General features: G+C 35.5%; 1 protein-coding gene across 1 annotated transcript in view; it reads left to right on the top strand.

The window, feature by feature from the left end:
* Hsc70-5 (Heat shock protein 70 cognate 5) overlaps nt 1-21,499 on the top strand; it is a 197,603-nt gene that overhangs the window by 21,221 nt on the left and 154,883 nt on the right. Inside the window, exon 2 of the mRNA XM_090392437.1 lies at nt 869-921. Coding sequence (XP_090248563.1) covers nt 869-921 — 53 coding nt within the window. The remainder of the gene's footprint in view (nt 1-868; nt 922-21,499) is intronic.

Here is a 21,499-nt window from a genome sequence, read left to right as displayed (position 1 = left end):
TTGTTTATTGGGTTTTGGTCAAGACTTCCGAGTAGTTCATGTTGAGTGAGTTTGCTATAGTGGCATTTGCTGTACTGAGAGTTAACTATAATAAATTAAATTTCCAAATCAGATTATAGTTAAAGACATATATATATCATAATTTCCTGGTATGTACTCACAAGGGTTGTACAGGATCTTATAATAGTACAGAATAATTGAGTTTACATTATCACTAGGCTCTTCTTGTCAACAGTTTTTCAGTAAATCATATTTATTTATTATCAAATCTCTAGTAGTCCCCCTCCCCAATTATATTTTGAGTATTCACATCTGAAAGCCACTCAGCTTTGGTACTAGAACATTTTCATACATAATGAAGGGGATACAAATCCTTTGATGTTTATCTGCCAGTAAGTGAAACTCTAAGAACTAGGACTAAGATCTATAGTTTCATATCGAAAAACTATCGGCAAATCCAAGTATAAGTAACCACTTGGTAGTACAACACCAAGTGGTTACTTATCAGAGGTGGAGCAAGCTCCCTCGCTATCCCTGATATTTTCTCATAATGTAAAAACACAGCCCCTAGGGGATGTAATACTGTAATTACATTATGAGGAGAGGTCACTACCCAGACCGGTTTGATAGTTTTTCGGTATGAAACCCATAGATCTTAGTTCCTAGTTCTTAGAGTTTCGCTTACTGGCAGATAAACGACAAAGGATTTGTATCCCCGTTCATTATTATTAAGGTTGCCAGAAAAATAGCCTTTTGGCTTTTATTCTATGTTGTAATTTTTATACATATTTTTCTATATATGCAGTTATTTATATATATCTTCAGGTGTATATATATATCACGAAACATAAATTGATTTTATTTACAGCATTCTGCAATAGTTGTTCAGAACAGTGAAGATGCATTGCAGAGGCGGCACAAGTAAGTTTATTCTAGCATTAACTGTTTGACATGGTGAATTCTTTGTTCTTGAAGGTAAATAAATTTGATTTTCAGATTACTGTATATTTCTAATCATTGTTACCACTGTGTCTTTTTACTTTGTTCACATTAACTGCATTGATGACTACTTTATTCTGTATTCAATCAGTAAATGTTACAGAATTTATTTCTGTTTCATGTAAGGATTAAATCCTCATTTATCCATTCCTGACACAAGGAAATGGAACCTCTATCACGATATGTGTTCTTATGCACAATCTCTGAGCAGAGCTTCTGTACAAATTCGAGTAATAACCTCACATTGAGCTGCTCTTTGTATACCACTATTTAACCAATTAAGTTATGACTTGCAAAAATACCTATTTCTCACTTCCTTGTATAACTTCTATCAATTGTTTATCTTTTTAAATTTTTGAAGCATATAATTAATATTATAGAGATATTTTAATGAATAAGATTGATTCATTATTCAATAACATTTTGTCTATATTTGTAAGTTTTTACTTTCTGTTCATACAAATTGTATCAGTGACTGTAGACCATTAAATAAATTAGACAAAATGTTATTATGCAGGTCCTCCAAAAAGTCCAAGGATTCATTGAGAGAGGGCCCTTTCATTTATTCCTGCCAGAATATTATCATTCTTTTTCTCTCCTTGAATATATCTACTGAAGATGTATATTGTCTATACATCCATGAGAAAAACCTGTTTTGACTTGGATGATGGTGTGAAATAGCATAGGTATAACAATCTTCTAACTTCCAGTATAACAATCAGTATGCATTTCTTTTTGAAAAAGTGAGAAATACAGACTACCATCAGGTTGACAAAGAATCAATATATCCAGAAAGGCTATTTGGTTGTTTTTCTTTTCCTCTAGAGTGAACTGCATTCTAGGATTAATCAACATCGGTATGAGAATTGTGACAGGAACAATCAAACTGACCCCACTATGCTGACCTCAGTTTTAAGCAATATTGAGCAACCACACCTATGCAAGAAGCACTCCCTTCAAAGAGAATATATAAAATCATGAATGATCCCCAACTCCAAATCCACACTGATCTGGAAGTGGCAAGATGTGACAGACTCAGATCCTGATTTCTCTCCTTGAAAACTGCAGAACTGATTGATGAGTGATTTAATATTTCCAATGCTTGGGAAAGAACAGTGGAAAAATTTGTCAACGCTGTTCAACAAAGAAGCTATAAAGAATCCAATTAGTCGACCATCTGACTTTGATCTTCCTCATTGTGCCTGGTGAACACTTATCTGTCTTTGAACTGGACATGACATGCTTACACTCCTGGGGCATCAATTTCACTCCAGCTTGTGACTGTGGAGCATCATTCCAAACAGTGACTCGTATTAAGTATGAATGTAGCTCTCAAGCCTTCCCTGGCAGTCCATCTTATATTTTATATATTCTGTTCTCTAAGATTGTTTTTAATTTTAATTAAACCTACTTTGTACCTGTATGATAAATAATAATAATAGTATTAATCACATTTACTTTTTACACTAAGTTTTAAATCAGATGGAGAATAATTCCACATGGCAAATATGTCATCAACATATCTGTACCATAATGTAAGTTTTCTTGTATCTCGTTCTTTTTGCTTTGGTGCTAGGATTGCCATGTGGTGGCTTTTTGATTTTTAAAAATCAAAAAGCCACCATATGGTGGCATCATGATACCAGAAAGAAATGAGAATCTTTTCCTTTAATGTTACAATGTGATCATGTACTGTCACTCGTCTCCTTAATGTCACCGTTTGTATTACTTTTGTCTGAACTATTGTTGTCACTCCCTTCAAAAACTTTTTTGAAAGTTTATTTTTCACTTGGTTAGAGTATAATAAATTTAGTTTAATCCTTTATCCAAGTGTGAGCAAACAAAGTTTGCACCTGAAAGTATCTTCAGGACTGGGTTAAGGTGGTACAACACCAGGGCAACTCATTGCAAAGGTGGAGCAAGCTACCAACACTCCTATCTCAGTATCTCCTATAATGCAAAACACATGTCCTTGCGGATATGTCTAATGTTATGCATTAAGGGAAGGGCCACTACCCAGACTAGTTTCGGCCTTTATTGAGGTCTCTTCAGTGGGAGCCAGGCCTAAGCATTAGCAGGTCATCTCTACCTATAGGAATTGCCAATTGGTGTGCCACCCTATTGTTGTACCACCTTAACCCAGTCCTGAAGATACTTTCAGGTGCAAACTTTGTTTGCTCACACTTGGATAAAGGATTAAACTAAATTTATTATACCCTTCAAAAACTGCGTCATCTTCGGTACCATCCATCGCATTACTTATCCCGCATTTCTTAAATGACTTTATAATCGTCTCTTCTTTCATAGCTTCTCTATATGAATTTTTCACCCAGGTACATACTTCTGAAATTGTTGGCTGTTTCATATATCCTGTTGCTCTAACATCGTGATTTGGCTTTGCCATCCATTTGTTCCACCTTTCCTGCATAAAATATTTGAATGGTTTATTAATAGATCCATCCAAGGGTTGTAATTGACTTGTAAGGCCTCCAGGAATGACAGCTAATTCTGTATTCATTTCTTTCAGAAACTTCTTGGTTGATTCTATTTTATGCGTTGAATTGATCTGAATTGATCCCACATTAACATCACAAGCTTTTTAAACAACGCACTGGGCGTTTTGCTAATATCTTTTTGTATCCGTAATTTCATTCCTGTTTCGTCCATCCAGCCTTTATCTTGAACGTGGATAATAATGGCATGAGGAATTTCATCTCTCGGTAACGTTTTTCTCTTGAAGATTAACATGGGTGGGGGGGGGGTTGTTTTGTTCCATCCGTGCAACAAGCTAAAACTACAGTGTAGTGAGTTTTTTTGTGACCTGTTGTTTTGATCACTATTCGTATAGTGTCTTTTGAATCTACTGTCCAATTTGAAGGAACATCAAAAGTTGGAGGCACTTCATCCATGTTCGCAATTTGATTAAGCTCAAAGTTAAATTTCCTTCTTGCTGATATGACAAATCTATGGAATTCTATAATTTTAGCTTTATAGTCAGCCAGCATTTTTTGGGCTAGAGTGGTTTTTGTATGCATGCATAACCCGTGTCTTTTCATTAATTTAAAGCACCAAGATGGTGATCCAGTAAAATCTAAAATTCCATTAGCAGTTGCCCATCATTTCACTTCAAAAATTATCATTTTCGTAGAAACAGATATTCCCATGTTTTGATGATTTGTTACCCAATTTTTCATTTGTACTTCTGATGCTGGCCATTTTTCTAGGTGTGAACAGAATCTTTTCATAGCAGTTTTAATTGTTCCTCTTGTTTTCTCCACTCACGAACACTATTTTTCTGTTGGTGGTGGACCAAAATGTGTTTCTGCTGCTCTGTTTAAATATTGTTGTGCATAATTTATCACATTTAATTTATAACGCATGTTATATGAAAGTCTTTTGTTTTATACACATTTTTTCTAATTTTAAGATAAAAATTTTGACGACTTATAAATTCAAATGAACCATACAAAAGCACGTGTTTCCACACTAATGACTATTGACGCTCTAAATCGGTGATTCACCCACATGCAGCGAGATAACTTGGGTACCTACCTTCAGTGATGTACTTACTAATTTTATTAACATATTGCACCAGTAATTGAACTTTGCTAACAGCTTCAGTACAGTGTAAAGATTCGTATTTTAATGTTACCTTAGGACCATAAGATGCGCCCCAATTTTCAGTCGATTTTTCTATGTAAAAAGGAGCGTCTTATGGTCCGAAAAATACGGTAATTTGTCTCTATTTATAGTTCTGATTTTATGTATATTATTTCTGGGAAAACTCCCATGTTACTCCTCATTATAAACTATTATAATTACAGCTATTTTGCCTGCTTCAGTTTAGGAGTACCCCTGTTTAAATGTCATTGGCTATTTACTCATGGGTTCTTAGGGCATTATGAGTGTAGATGTACTAAAAAGTATATGTAGCTTAAGGAATAGAACATTGCACATACCTTTTTCTGGGTGTTGTGGCTTTTCCTCTGTCTGCGATGTCGAGAACTGCAGAGTGTGTGTGGTGGGGGGGGTAGGCATTTTGGTAGAATAAGTTAGAAAAACCCGGGTTTTTTCCGTAATATATAGAAACATATACTTTTATATAGGGTGGGGAAAAAAGTGAAAGGGTTAATTTTTTAAAATAGGGAGGGGGAAGGGGAAAGGTAGTTGACGGGGTGTGGACCGTTTCGACTATTCGTGGTCATCATCGGAACATATTGGGAAAGTCTTTCCCAATATGTTCCGATGTCTTTCCCAGACTTTCCCAATATGTTCCGATGATGACCACGAATAGTCGAAACGGTCCACACCCCGTCAACTACCTTTCCCCTTCCCCCTCCCTATTTTAAAAAATTAACCCTTTCACTTTTTTCCCCACCCTATATAAAAGTATATGTTTCTATATATTACGGAAAAAACCCGGGTTTTTCTAACTTATTCTACCAAAATGCCTACCCCCCCCACCACACACACTCTGCAGTTCTCGACATCGCAGACAGAGGAAAAGCCACAACACCCAGAAAAAGGTATGTGCAATGTTCTATTCCTTAAGCTACATATACTTTTTAGTACATCTACACTCATAATGCCCTAAGAACCCATGAGTAAATAGCCAATGACATTTAAACAGGGGTACTCCTAAACTGAAGCAGGCAAAATAGCTGTAATTATAATAGTTCTGATTTTAGTCTCAGAATTGTTGAAGGATTGAGTTCATTGAGTAAATGCAAAGTGAATGGATGCAATTTACTATACTAATGAAAAATTTTAAATACAGATGTATTTTTTTTTTTTTGTTGTTGTTGCCCAAATTGTACGTGTTTAAATATTTCTTCACGTTTGCCAAAATAGTAAAAAAAATGTTTTGTAATGCTCTTCTCTAATTTTAATTTTAATATATATTTTTTTTGTTATGTCGAGCACATACAAGACATTGGTTGATCAAGCTATAGTGCATTATTACTGTATATGAGTAGTAGGTTGAGAAAAGAGAAACTTGTTTACATTTGATTTGAAAGACTTTGTATTGTATTCCTTAGGAAACACAACAGGGGAAGACTGTTCCACAATACAGCAGTTTGCAGAGATGAAGGAAAAGAAACTTGTTCTGTTTGGTGCACTGTGAATGGATGTTGAGCAGCAGCTGCACGTGTTCCAATATTAAGTGGGGGAATTATCGATATTATTTCAGATGAACATTTCCCATGGAAATTATTATTATTAAGAGAGACCTCCAGGGAGGGAGGGAATGTATGTCTCCTACACACACCAGCTATCATACTTATTCTTGAATTCATTCACACTGCTTGCACTCACAACATCCAATGGAAATCCATTCCAATCACGCACTGCTCTATGAGAGAAAAATCTAGCTCTCATCCCCTTCTTAGCGGCATTTATTCTCAGCTTCCAAGGATGTCCCCCCCCTCGTCCTTTCCCCACCCTCGATAAATTGAAAAATTCCATCAATTGGAATCGTGTATGATTCTTTTAGAAGTTTGTAAGTCTCAATCATATCTCCCTTCTTTCTCCTGTTTGCCAGTGTCTGTAGTCTACAAATTCTCAATCTGTCTTCATAATCAGTATTCCGCAATCCTGATATCATTTTGAACACACTCCTTTGCACTCTCTCCATTATATCAGAATCATAATGGACACCAGGAGACCAGTCCTGTGCACAATAGTCCAAGTGAGGTCTTATCAAGGCCTTGTAAAGAGGCAAAATAACATCCTTATCTTTACATGTGAATATTCATTTCAGCATTGCGATTTTCTTTTGAGTTGTATTTGTAATCTTTGCCACATGGCCGCTAAACTTCAACTTCCTACATATTAACACTCCAAGATCCCTTGGCCTAATCCTCCCAATATAATAAGACATTGGATATCTGCTCATGCTGAAGTGAATGACTTTACATTTACTTGATTGAACTGATACCCATTTTCCCATGCCTACCATTTCAGCCTATTCAAATCATTCTGCAAGTACTGCATATTAGCAGCAGCATTCTTGATTACCCTACCTATCTTTGCATCATCAGCAAATAGCTGTCTGTCGCTTGTCAAATCCTTCACAATATCATTAATGTACAGGTTGAATAACAGTGGACCAAGCACTGATCCGTGTGGTAACCTCAAACTGCAAACTCACAATCTCCGTATACCACTTATCTGTCAGTCAGCCATCTCCTCTTATCCATGCATTAATTCTATAACCCAAACCCATTTTCTCCAATTTATGCAGCAGTCTGCTATGTTGTATTCTGTCAAAATCCTTTGCAAATTTCAAAAGTATCATGGTGTATCCATTCCTTTGTCTAGTTCAATGGTAACATTATTATAGAATGTGAGCAAGTTGCTAAAACATGACGCTCCCTTAGTAAACCATGTTGTTCATTGCAAAGTAGAGATTCGCTGTGAACCCATTTCTGAATGTGAGCCCTAACTGATTTTTCCAAAATCTTCACCACTCCTGAGATACTAATTGGTCGATAGTTGGATACATTGGTCTTTGCACCACCCTTGTGCAATGAAATTAGCATGCATTCCTGTGGAATCTTCCCTGTTCTGAGACTCATTAAACAGCTTGGTCAAAGGAATGGTCAGTTCAGTTGAACACTCTTTGAGTACACGTGCTGATATCGTATCAGTCCCTATTGCTGAATTCTTATTCAATTTGTGCAACAGCTCTAATACCTCGTCCTCATACACCTGAGTTTCTTTATCTAGTGAAGAGGTAACAGGAGCTCAATGTTGTGTACACCAGGTTGATAGCTTGTAACAAAATAGGCACATTAACCGTGCAACCTCTTCTGCATCTGTAACCCTCACGCTATCTAGATTTAGAAGGGTTATTCTTTCATATTCATTCTTTCCTTTACTTGCAGCATATCGATAGAATTCTTGTGCTTTGTATTTAGCACACAGAGCCAGTTTCTTTTCATACTCAGACTTTACTTTACATACAACAGTTGTGACTATTCTAGTCTGCTGCTTATAACGTTCATAATGGACGTAATCCTTATGCACACAGTATTCCTTCCACATTGTCTTTTTCTTATGAATCTCTTGCTTAATAAGATTACACATCCATTTGACTCCTACCCTATTTATTCTTCCAACTCTCAGGACATATTCTGATATCGAATCATTCGATTGTTGTTTAAATGCTTCCCATGCACTGCCGGTATTCTTTCCATCCAGCAACCGATCCCATTCCACTGAACTCAGTATACTCCTCAGTTGGTCATAATTTTCTGCTTTGTATTCATAAACAACAAGTTGAACTATGAGAATAATGGACACACCATGGAAAAGAGGGAACATCCCAAAAACAGAAGCATGATGGTAGGGATCCTGGCAGTGATGACACTCTAAATTAGTGGTGCCCCATTGTAATTGGATGAGGAGTTGAATGCCAGTGGTCCAGTGTTAAAACCAGAAGTCAGAGGAGCTGGAGGCTGGGTCATAATGATTTTAAAGCAACAGATGGAAATACAGCAATCCCTCAATTAGTGCGCCTAATGCATTCTCTAAAACAGGCACATTAATTGAATGTAATAACCTATGGGAAAATGTATTCGTTCCTCAGATTTCTTTTTTAACCTTAATTATTTTATAAATGAATTAAGGTATGTCTCAGGACCTAGTTAAAGGAAAACCATGAAGCTGAAAGACAAAATTCAGAATATAAATTTTATTATTCTACTTCTTAACAAAGAATTGAGCTAACATAGTTTGGCAGGCATTTTTTTCTTTTTTTCATACAACTGATGGTATGGCCCTATTGTCTCTTCTACTCTTCTTCAAATTTTACTGCTTCTCTCTTCATCAGGGTCAGCCCCTAAGCATTGCTGCTTAAAAACTTCCATTGCACGAAAAATATCTTCAATTGTTTCTGTGAAATCTCTTTTGGCTGACTATCAGTGGTTAAATTTTCTTCATATTCTTCGGGATTTTCCTGCTGTGCATCTAAATTTAGCAGGTTGGAATCGCTCAATTCTTCAGAATGAGATTTAATTAACTCTTGGACGTTATCATTGAAGGGGAGAAAGAAATGGATGTACGAATTGATCACGAACACGTGAAATCACGTGCTTTATAGATAAAATTTCCCAACTGTTATACAAGCAAAATAGTTACCACTTTAAAAACTACAACTATCTTAAAAGAGAAGTTAATTTTCCAACGTGTAATAATAAACAACTAATTCTAGAAGACAGATTGATTACTCTGTTATCGGAATGGATTCTCCTTTTTGTGACTGCGCAGAAGTTTCGAAGGGTCTCGAATCTGTGGGTGTAGTAAAGCAGATGACATAAATTTTGGCGGTAAAAATTTGTAACATAGTATACATAGTGTGATACTACACTTTGATCTTAGCCAAAAGGACGAGAAGCGATAGTGTACGTGGAAGTAGTGTAGTATGTTAAAAATAACTATAAAATGTTTTAAATTGGTAACTAAATTATTTCATCCTGGGTGATTTTTTTAAAAAAGTCATAAAAGTGTATGGATAGAAAATTTTTAAAATCTGTAACATTTATTTTTAAGATGTATGTAGGTGCATGAATCGAATTTGGGTATCGAAAAAAAATGATGCACTAATCGAGGGATTACTGCATAAGCATGATATTAAATTCATGTTATATAAAGTAAATATTTAAATATCAAATTTTCTAATATGTTGTGTAGTTTGTTTTAATAGAATTATATTGAATTTTTTGTTTTAATAATGAGCAAAATTTAAATATGTACATGTTTTGCCATTGTAATTAATTTGATTAAATAACTTGTTGCTCAATCTGAACTATTAACACGAAACATTGCATAATTCAGCCAAAATATTTTAGTCCCAATTAACCAGATTCTACTGTCTGTATGTATAAACAAGTTTACTGAGACCTTCAACTTCTTTTTTGGTGACCTAAAGAATTTGAGAGAAGCTAGACTGAGTGAATGAATAAGTAGAATTAAAAAATAATAAAATTAAAGAAAAGTGATAGAATTGCTAAGTAATTAAGGCAAAAAGTTAGCAATTTTTAGTTGTATAATGATTAATATCATCTCTCAAAACCAAATTTAATTGTGAGTGAGATTTTTTCTTCTTCTCATTATGTAATCTTTACAGTGGTTATATTTGTATTTAACATGAATTTAAATATTAAACATATAAAATAGTAGAAATTAATATTTACTAATATTAATCTTACATAGAATATGAATTTTGTCAGACCTTAGCAAGATAGAGAAACAAATTATATAGAATTGTATCATTGTATCTGTTGTTCACAATATATATTTAAACATTTTTTTTTTATAGCTTCTGTTTCGTTCTCTCGAATTCATGTTGATTTTGATTGATTCATTACATGTTACAAATTTAAATCATTCTAATCAACAAACAAACAAAAATTATATAAAATTAACTCACTCTCCTTGACTGACTATTAACATAATATGTTGGATAGAGAGAAAAGGGAGAGGAGGGGGGATTAACAGTGCTAATGAGTAAATTTTGTAAGTTCACAGAAAAGCATGAAAATATAATTCAATTGACTACATTTACAATAAACAATGAATTAAAAATGTCACTAATTTATCTGTATTCCAGGTTAACAATAAAAAATATATTTAGGCACATGCGTGTATGTGTAAAAAGATGATAGATACAGTAACCTACCATTCATCCAACCTTCAAGTGACCCATCAATTAACCAACCTTTGAATGTCACTCAACTTCTGATACAGCACCATGTAGATATACTTCATTTATCTGAACAGCAAAATGCCTTCTTCTCATTGTGGTCAGATAAATGGTAGATTACTGTGTGAATATTTTTGCATTTAATTCTACCTAAAAAAGTTGTGAATGTGAAGAATACAATACATTAGGCCACTGGATCAAACTTGGTAAGTTTTTGTCCCAGTGACATCAAGGAATAAAATGTACAGAAACAGTTGCTCCTTGTTCAGATCTGGATCTTTTATAATTTGTTTTAATCGTAACTATTTTTAGCGAATTTCTGCATGATATACTGAGTACAACATAAAAAAAAAAAAAGTGAAATCAGATTATTTTCATCATCATCATCATGAAATTCTATATGTACCCTCAGGTGGTGTATAGTATAATTATGATAGTGCTGTATAAAGTAATACCATTACTAACTTCTGATCAATTTTCCTCCAGATTAGACTTATCTGTCAACATTCCAATATTATTAGATCTTCAGATCTTATATAGAAATATCTTGTCTTTTAAGGCACTTCTGCATCTTGGTCCTCTGTATCAAGATGCAGATGGACTGATACAGTATCTGCCATCCTTGGAAAGAACACTTGTTTTGCTAATCTTTCCTCTCCCATTCTGTTTTAAGTGACCATACCACCTGAGATTAGCTCTTGTAACACAGTCCTTATTGCTAACAATGGCAAGTTCTTTACTAATATCCTCATTTTTAAAGTGATACAGACATTGATGCCACTCATCTGTTCACTCCATTAATTTTTTTTCTCAGAACTCTGTCGAATTTAATTTTAGTTATGGGCAAGTTTCATTTGACAAAATTAAGCAATTCAATTTTTTGCATATCTGGGGAATGAGAAATGTTATTTGCAGAGAGCCAATCCATAAGAACTTGCTTCTTATTAGACCAATTTGGAAAACTTTGTTTAATCGAATAGAGTGATATGAAGCATTATCAATTATAACAACAGCATTTTTAGGAAGGTTTGGAATCAGTTTTTCTTCTGCCCACTTTTCGAAGAATTATAGAATTCATAGAAATATATCGTAGAATTCATTTGCCCATGGTAATCTCCAGTAGTTGAATTGGCTTTGTATGGTAAGTTTGAATTCGGTAAAAAAAAAACCCATTTCTCCACCCGCACACAAAATTATTATGCGCCGCGAGGCATTTCCAGTTTGTACCACTCCATATTCTTCTCTGGATTGCCAACATTTTCCATAAGTTAAATTACTATCAATCCATCTAGTTACACAATCGGTCTTTTCTCCTCCCTGAAACATCATATTTCTCTTAAATACTGTGTTCTAGATAAGACAATGGCACTTCGCTCCATGATAAGTTTCTTTTTATTCTGGGACATTTTAAAACAAAATCTGATTTCATCAAATATTTTCCTTAAAGTTTCTCTTTTCCAATGAAAATTAATTTTTTCTTTAAGCACAGGAATCAATTTCGGAACAGTTGGCACTCTTTTTTCGACCATGTAAAATTCGTGAATAGTTCTTCTTATAACGTCTACATCAAAATCATTCAAAGCTATGGTTTCGATGGTTTTCTTTCTCTGGCGCTTTTTTGGAGATTTAAATTTTGCTTTACCTTCACCTTTTGATTTCCTACAAATTCTTTTAACAGTTGACCCCGATACGCCCGCAATTGCACTTACATGTTTTATGACATGAGAAAGGAGAACAAGGAGCTGCCTTTTAACGATTCTTTTTCGCAGAATGTCAGCACATTATTCAATATTTTTTTGCAAAAGTTACTGAAACGTTTAACAACAGAACTTGCTGACTGTACTGGATCCATCATACAAATTAATAATAACAAAATAATTCAAAAAAAGTGGCAACAAAAATCAAGCTACTACTAGTACAGCGACAGACAAGAAAGCACGTGATTTCGTATGTTGGTGACCAATTCGTACATCCTTCATTTCTTTCTCCCCTTCAGCATGAATCGACGATTCTTAGCAAAATGCCAAGCAAAGATCTACAAACGGTGGGCGTACTATATCAATCAACATAATAGGAGTGACTGAAACAAAAAAAAAGACAAAAACTGGTGATATCTTTCTGAGCAATAAATACAAAATGTTATATTCAGGCAATGACAATCAAGGAAAAGAAGGAGTAGCCATAGCATTCAACACTGAATACGAGGCTAATTTTCTTGAATGGCAGGCAGTCTCGAATAGAGTGGTGTGGGCAAATATCAGAATGGGGGAACTGGACAATGAGACTTATTTGTGCCTATGTTCCCACTGACGGTTCTGCTAAGGTAGAAGTGGAGGAATTTCTTGAGGCTTTAGAAAAAGCAACTAACACAGTGAAAAATGAAAGTTGGTCCTTGTTGAGGATCTAAATAGCAGAGTAGGAAATGATTGGCAGTCATACATAAATATATTGGGAAAATTTGGAGAAAATTTTCCCAACTTTTCCTACTAAAGTTCTGCTAAGGACATGGATTGGTTATTACTAACAAAATATTCCAGCATAAAAATGTACAAATTCACATGGAAAGAAGAGACAAAGAATAAGAAAATTCTCATTGACTATATTGATAGTGTTGTTTTCTTTCTGGTGCAGAATATTAGAGTGAACAGAGGATTTGGGATTGGAAGTTATCACCATTTAGTCTTGAGCATGATAAAATCATGTTGGAGACTTAATGGATTGTGTACAGCACTCAGAAAGGATTAAAAACAGAATTTAATTCTTCCTATATTTCGTCTCAGTCAATGAGACATCTTCAGGGATTACAAAAAAAAAACTAATGTAACATAAAAACAAATAACCAATACTAAGCCCAACCACGTGGGAGACACTAAAGTCCTATCTAGGTGGAGTGCCCTCTAAGGGCAGTTGTAGGTGGCCTGAAATGTAAAGTGGGACCTCTGGTGATAAGCGTTTCCCAAATCTTAGGAAGCTTAATGGAACCATATTTGTTAAGATTTGGTTAATTCCTGAGAGCTGCTGCTGATTCTAAGAATAGTCTTTCTCTTTTGAATTTGCTGTGGTGGAGCATGGTGGTTTTTTTCATGAGATCCTGTGGGTTGTATCTAAGACATGGTCAGCCAGGCCTGACTGACCATAGTCGTGCTTGATGTATGGCTTATGTTCCTCCAGGCGGATAGTAGCTGATCTGCCTGTCTGTCCAAAGTACGCCAGTTTACAGTAAGGTACTTTATAGACTCAAGGCACTGAGAGAGAGGCGGGAGCTGATCTTTTGTAGAGCGGAATAGAGTAGCAAGTTTGCGGTGGGGCTTAAATGCTGCGTGTTGGTTGTATTTTTTAAAATCTTGGGTATTTTTTTCAGATGTACCATGGATGTAGGGTATGGTGATGGTATTTCTAAACTCTTTTTGAAGAGAAGACCAGGGAATGGGGGAGGAACTGATTATTTTTCTAATGCTGTGATCACTGTAGCCATTGGAGAGGAAAGTGTTGTGTATGTGGTCAAGCTCAGTTGTAAGGGCGGTTCCACTGGAACAAAGATTGTGGACTCTCTTGGTAAGAGTTTTAATAATGCCATATTGTTGAGTAGGGTGGTGGTGGTGGGAGCGTTTGTGGATATATCTGCCTGTGTACGTGGGTTTTCTATATACCGTGAAGGAAAGTGTACCGTTGGGGAGGCATGTAACTAAGGTGTCTAGGAAGGGTAAGCATTGTGAACTGGATGTAGGCTGTTGAAGCGACTGTTGAGGAAGGCTTCTAATGTGTCTGGGCCATAAAGCCAAATAGAGAACACATCATCTACATATCTTAGCTAGATGGAAGGTTTGAGAGGGGCTGAGTCTATGGCTCGTTTTTCAAAATCTTCCATATAAAAATTGGCCAGGGAGGATGAGAGGGGGAAACCCATGGCGGTTCCTTCTAACCCCTCATCCGCTCTACAAAAGATCAGCTCCCTCCTCTCTCAGTGCCTGGAGTCTATAAAGTACCTTGTTCCTGTAAACTGGTACTTTGGACAGAAAGACAGATCAGCTACTATCTGCCTGGAGGAACATAAGTCATACATCTGCAAGCACGACTATGGTCAGTCAGGCCTGGCTGACCATGTCTTAGATACAACCCACAGGATCTCATGAAAAAAACCACCATGCTCCACCACAGCAAATTCAAAAGAGAAAGACTATTCTTAGAATCAGCAGCAGCTCTCAGGAATCAACCAAATCTTAACAAATACAAATATGGTTCCATTAAGCTTCCTAAGATTTGGGAAACGCTTATCACCAGAGGTCCCACTTTACATTCCAGGCCACCTACAACTGCCCTTAGAGGGCACTCCACCTAGATAGGACTTTAGTGTCTCCCACGTGGTTGGGCTTAGTATTGTTTGTTATTTGTTTTTATGTTACATTAGTTTTTTGTAATCCCTGAAGATGTCTCATTGACTGAGATGAAATATAGGAAGAATTAAATTCTGTTTTTAATCCTTTCTGAGTGCTGTATACAATCCATTAAGCCTCCAATGATGTTCTCACAGCACTTAAGCCTCTACACATGATAAAAGTGAATTTCATATTGAAAAGAAGAACATGTAAGAAAATTTTAAAGCAAATAAAAGAATACAGTTCATATCTCTTAGATATGAACTATACACTGAAATATACAAAAATTATTCAAGAAAAAATGAAAGAGTTTAAGAACAGGAATCAAACCTTGTAAGTTCAGTGGCAAGCCCTGAAGAAAAGAGATTCAACCAGAGAGGTATGTGGTGAGGTTGTCTGCAAGGATAGAAAAATCAGAACTCCATGTAATAAATTTAGTTTAATCCTTTATCCAAATGTGTGCAAAGAAAGTTTGCGCCTGAAGGTATCTTCAGGACTGGGGTAAAGCAGTACAACACCGGGCAACCCCTTGCAAAGGTGGAGCAAGCTACCAACCCTCCAATCTCAGTATTTCCCATAATGCAAAACACATCTCCTTGCGGATATGTATAATGTTATGCATTAAGGGAAGGGCCACTACTCAGACCAGTTTCGACCTTTATTGAGGTCTCTTCAGTGGGAGCCAGGCCCAAGTGGAGATACCAGGCAGAAGCATTAGCAAGATCATCTCCTCCTATAGGAGCTGCCGAATGGTGTGCCACCTTTTTATTAAGCAGCATTAGTAAGGTCATCTCCTCCTATAGGAGCTGCCAAATGGTGTGCCACCTTTTTTATTAAAGGTGGCATACCGTTTGGCAGCTCCTATAGGAGGGGATGACCTTGCTAATGCTTCTGGCTGGTATCTCCACTTGGGCCTGGTTCCCACTAAAGAGACCTCAATAAAGGTCGAAACTAGTCTGGGTAGTGGCCCTTCTCTTAATGCATAACATTATACATATCCGCAAGGAGATGTGTTTTGCATTATGGGAGATACTGAGATAGGAGTATTGGTAGCTTGCTCCACCTTTGCAAGGAGTTGCCCGGTGTTGTACCACTTTACCCCAGTCCTGAAGATACTTTCAGGCACAAACTTTGTTTGCACACACTTGGATAAAGGATTAAACTAAATTTATTATAGTCTGACCAAGTGGAAAAAAACTTTCAACAGAAGTCCATGGTGGACACAGGAAGTTAAAGATGCAGTGAAGGAAAAGAAGAAAGCATATCGAAAGTTCCTGGCAAATAAATCAGCTTTTGCTCTTAGAGAATACAGAGACAAATGTAAGAAAGCTAAACACTGTAAAACTAGATAAAAAGTCACAGGATGACTTTGTTAAGAACATAGAAAATAAATATCAAGAATGTGGCAAGATATTCTGTAGGTTGTTGAAGAAGCTCAGAAATGGAGGAAACAGTGCTGTAAAAGGAATTAGAGATGATAAAAGTGATATAAAAACTGGAAAAAAAGATATCTTTGAAGTTATACAAGCAAAATAGTTACACTTTAAATACTACAATGTTCGTAAAAGAAAAGCTAAATTTTCCGACCTGTAATAATAAACAAACTCATCCCAGTAGAGATTGATTACCCTATTATCGGAATGGATTCTCCTTTTTGGGACGTGCGCAGAAGTGTCGAAGGCTCTATATCCACACTTGAAGTAGAAAAAAGTCATCAAAACCTGAAATGTGGAAAGGAAGCTGGAGAAGATGAAATTCGGCCAGATGCTCAAATAAGGAGTATAAAAGTTTCACAGTTGCCTAATTGCATAATTCAGAAGGCCTGATCAGAGGATGGAATTCCAGATGCTTGGAGCAGAGCTGTCATAGGGCTCATCTAAAAGGGAAAGAAATTTTGGCTCACCTTCATCAAATTCCTGATATTTATCCTGTAGGGGTGTACAGGATATGATAGTACTATATAAAAAATTTACATCATTACTAACTTCCTATCTACAATTTTCCTCCAGATCTATCTATTACCTGTCAAGGCTCCAACATTTTGTCAGATCTTTTATTTCTATCTTCTAAGACATCGATTCCCAGCCGGTGGTATACATACCCCCCCACCCCAGGTATGTGCTTGGCCGTTCAGGGATACACAAAAAATAATCAGCAATGGCAGAAAAACAAGTAAAGTAAACTATTTTACATTAAGATAAAAACATATCTTAAAAACAACAGGTACAATTTATAGAAATGGGTTTAAAAGGGGAACACAAGTGGAAAAAGGTTGGGAACTACTGTTCTAAGGAAAAGTAAAGAAAAAAAAAAAAAGAAAGCATATCGAAAATTCCTGCAAATAAATCAGCTCGTGCTCTTAGGGAATACAGAATACAGATGGATTGATACTTTTTACGTATCAATCCATCTTTATCTTGATCTTCCTCTGGGTCTTTTTTTTCCTGCCAACCTGACAGAGAACACTTGCTTTGCTAATCTTTTCTCTCCCATTCTGTTTAAGTGACCATATCATCTGAGATTAGCTCTGCTAACACATTCCTGGATGCTAACAATGTCAAGTTCTTTCTTAATATCCTCATTTTTAATAAGATATTCATGGCATCTGTCCATGCCTCTATTCTTTCTCAGGAGTCTCATATCTGTAGTCTTTGGTCAAGTGTTTTAGTTCTAACCCAGCTCTCAGATTCATAAGTTACAACTGGTTTGAACACTGTCTTGTATACAGATAATTTATTCTTTTTACTAATTTCTCTCTTATTCCATATAAATTTATTCAATTGATGTCCTATGATGCCAGCTTTGTTGATTCTGTTGTCTATTTCCATATTTAATTTGCTATCTTCACTAAAAATCGCGTCTAAGTAGCTGAACTGCTTCACTGGTTCTATAGTTTCTGCATTCACAATGCAGTTGACATGTTCAATGCTTCTACCTATTTTCATTGTCTTTGTCTTGTTATTGCTGACCTTAATACCATATCTATTACAACAGTTATTCACTTTAGTCAGGTAATCTTGCAGACTTGTAGCAGATTTATTTAAAAGTATAACATCATCCACATAAAGCAAAGAGCTGACATTAACATCTCCAATTTTGATATCGAATTTAATACAACTTTTCTTCATAATGTGATCCATATAGATAATGAATAACAGAGGGGATAATGTACATCTTTGTCTGACACTGGATTTAACATTAAATCATCTTTATGTACTTCCTTCAATTCTAACTGCTGACTTACAACTAAAGAATAAAGACAAGTATTGCTTGATATAATGCCGAACTGACCCCATACAACTGTAGTGTGTTGAATAACTTCTCTCTTTGCACCTTGTCATATGCTTTTTCCAGATCTACAAAACTTAAATACAGTTCTTTTGTTATATTCCAATGATTTCTCAACTATATGTCGTAAAGTGAAAATTTGATCTTGAAAGCCTTTATTTGACCTGAATCCAGCTTGTTCTTCACCAAGCTTCTCTTCCACAATCCTATTCAACCGTTCTTCAAGTAAACTGGCATAAATCTTACCAGAAACACTCAGTAGAGAAATACCTCTGTAATTCTCACAATATTTTATTTCCCTTTTTTATATATGGGTACTATGGGTGTTCTACTCCAATCATCTGTAATTCGTCTCTATGTCCAGGAACTCTGAACTATGCAGTGCAGTCAATGTAAGACTTTTATATCTCCATACTTGACCATGTCTGGTTAAATAACATCTACTCCAGCTGCCTTTGCACATTTCAGACTGTTGATGGCTTTTTCTACTTCAAGTATGGATATGTATTACTGATTGCATGCCTGTTGAATGTTTCTTACTATGTAGTCACTAATTGTTTCATTTAGCACTTTTTCGAAGTAATTACTCCATATTTCGAGGATATCTCTTTTTCCCATTTTCGTGTTATCATCTCTAACTCCTTTTAAAGCACTCTTTCCTCCATTCCCAAGCTTCTTCAATAACCTCCAGAATATTTTGCCACCTTCTTCATATTTATTTTCTATGTTCTTGCCAAAGCCCTCCCATGACTTTTATTTAGCTAGTTTTACACTGTGTTTAGCTTTCTTATATTTGTCTCTGTGTTCTCTAAGAGCACAATTTGATTTATTTGCCAGGAACTTTTGATATGCTTTCTTCTTTTCCTTCACTGCCTCTTTAACTTCCTGTGTCCACCATGGAGTTCTAATTATTCTATCCTTGCAGACAACTTCACCACATGCCTCTCTAGCTGAATCAATCAGGATTTTCTTCAAGGCTTGCCACTGAATCTCTAAGGTTTGGTTCCTGTTCTCAAACTCTTTCATTTTTTCTTCAATAATCTTTGTATATTTTAGTCTACAGTTCACATCTGAGAGCTGCTCAACTTTTATTTGCTTTAAAACTTTCTTACATATCATTCTTTTCAATATGAAATTCAATTTTATCCTGCTCAAGACTAAATAGTGATCACTTCCAATTTCAAATCCTCTGTACACTCTGGTATCCTGCAGGGAGAAAACACCACTAACAACAATAACATAGTCAATGAGACTTTTCTTATTCCTTGCCTTTTCTCTCCATGTGAATTTGTGCACATTTTTATGTTGGAACATGGTGTTAGTAATAACCAGTCCATGTTCTGAGCAGAAATCCAACAGATATTTGCCATTATTATTAACTTTTCTCCAAATTTTCCCAAAATATTTTTGTTTGTCTGACAATCATTTCCTACTCTGCTATTTAGATCCCCAGCGAGGATCAGATTTTCCTTTTTCATTGTGTCAGTTGCTTTTTCTAAAGCCTCAAAAAATTCCTCCACTTCTATCTTAGTAGAACCTTCTGTGGGACCATAGGCACAAATAAGTCTCATTGTCCAGTTCCCCATTCTCATATTTGCCCACATCACTCTACTTGAGACTGCCTGCCATTCAAGATAGATGAAGCTGTAAGAAATCTCATTGTTAAAATTGTAGCTGGACTACATGATAATCAACCAGTTATGTGGATAAATATAATTTTTAGAGTGAATATGCTATATAGTTCTCGTAGAATTATGTGATATAATTCAACAAGAATTAGACCAAAGTATACCTGGCACCTTAGTTTACAAAAAAACTTGATGTCATTTTCTGTTCAATACATTACTTTTTACCAACCCATATGCTGAGATTGGGTGGATTTTAAAAATCACCTAATCTCTTCAGTGTATGGGCTCTTCATCCACTCTGCTAATATGGGCACTCTAACTCAGTCAACTGGCATTTATTATTTCTTCCTTTCTACTATGTCTCTAACAGCTGTTAGAGAACATTTGTTTACATCTGCTGTTGTTAAACAGGCTTCCTCACACAGTGTTCCCCGAGGACTACAACCTGTAGCTGTTAAGATGGAGGAGGAAATTTAAAAAAATTCCTAATCTCTGTTTACTAATACACTCTGAAAATTCTTATTCATTCGATTGACATTTATATGAAAAAGGAAGTGAGATGAACCTTTTGCATCCTGTATGATTACATATGGATAAGAGCCTCATAGCTCTTTTTTTTTAGCTAAAAGTGAATTATCAAATCTCATTCGAATCTGAAGGCAGTAGTTTTTTTTTTTTTTTTTTTTCCCATCTTTCCACAAGGTATACCCAGTGGCAAGAGAGAGTACATGTAATGGACAGGCATGTTGATTGGATTGAATTCTATCACAGCATTAATAAGTTTATATAAAGCCAGGTTTCTTGGCTATGTCAGGTTTTGAGCCTAATATTTGTGAAAAGAAGAAAAAAACTTAACAGTCAGATGAAGTATCATTCCACATTTTAGAGAATAGAATTAACTACATTTTTAAATTGGACTAATTTACCTACTTGATGATCTGTACATTTTCTAATTAATTGGGATAGAAAGATAAGAATTATTTTAAGATTGTCAGTATATGCCAGACTGTCTGACTTATTCCTAGGTAATATAAACTACACAACAAAAGGAACTTCATTACAAGAATTAACAAAATTAGAGATACTGCAACTCAGAAATCTTAAAAGCACACATGATATGAGATGAGGTATAGATTGAATGCATTTGTCTGAACGTGAAAATTACAATGAAATTGTTCGCCTTAAAACTATGCAAAACTGTCATTTACAGTAATGATTTAACATACTAGCATTCTTTCATGAAACTGTCATTAGTGCTGGTTTACACAAATTCAACATTTACACTCAAAATATCAGAACAATTAAACAACAGGTTTAATTGTTCTGATATTTTGCTTTTGTCACAGAGACATCTTTAGGAATGCAATGTTAAAATTTTAATAACACACACAAGAAATTAAGCCTATAGTCCTATGAGGGATTGTCCTCTATGGGACACCTTGTGCACAAGATTAGATGGGGGAAAAAAAATACTATACTTCATCACAGCCGATACAACTTAA

This window comes from Typopeltis vanoorti, chromosome 5, assembly GCF_054136105.1.
Source record: "Typopeltis vanoorti isolate ZY-2024b chromosome 5, IOZ_Tvanoo_1.0, whole genome shotgun sequence".
Lineage (NCBI taxonomy): Eukaryota > Metazoa > Arthropoda > Arachnida > Uropygi > Thelyphonidae > Typopeltis > Typopeltis vanoorti.
The sequence above is the reverse complement of the archived record's forward strand: the minus strand, read 5'-3'. Positions and strand labels throughout refer to the sequence as shown.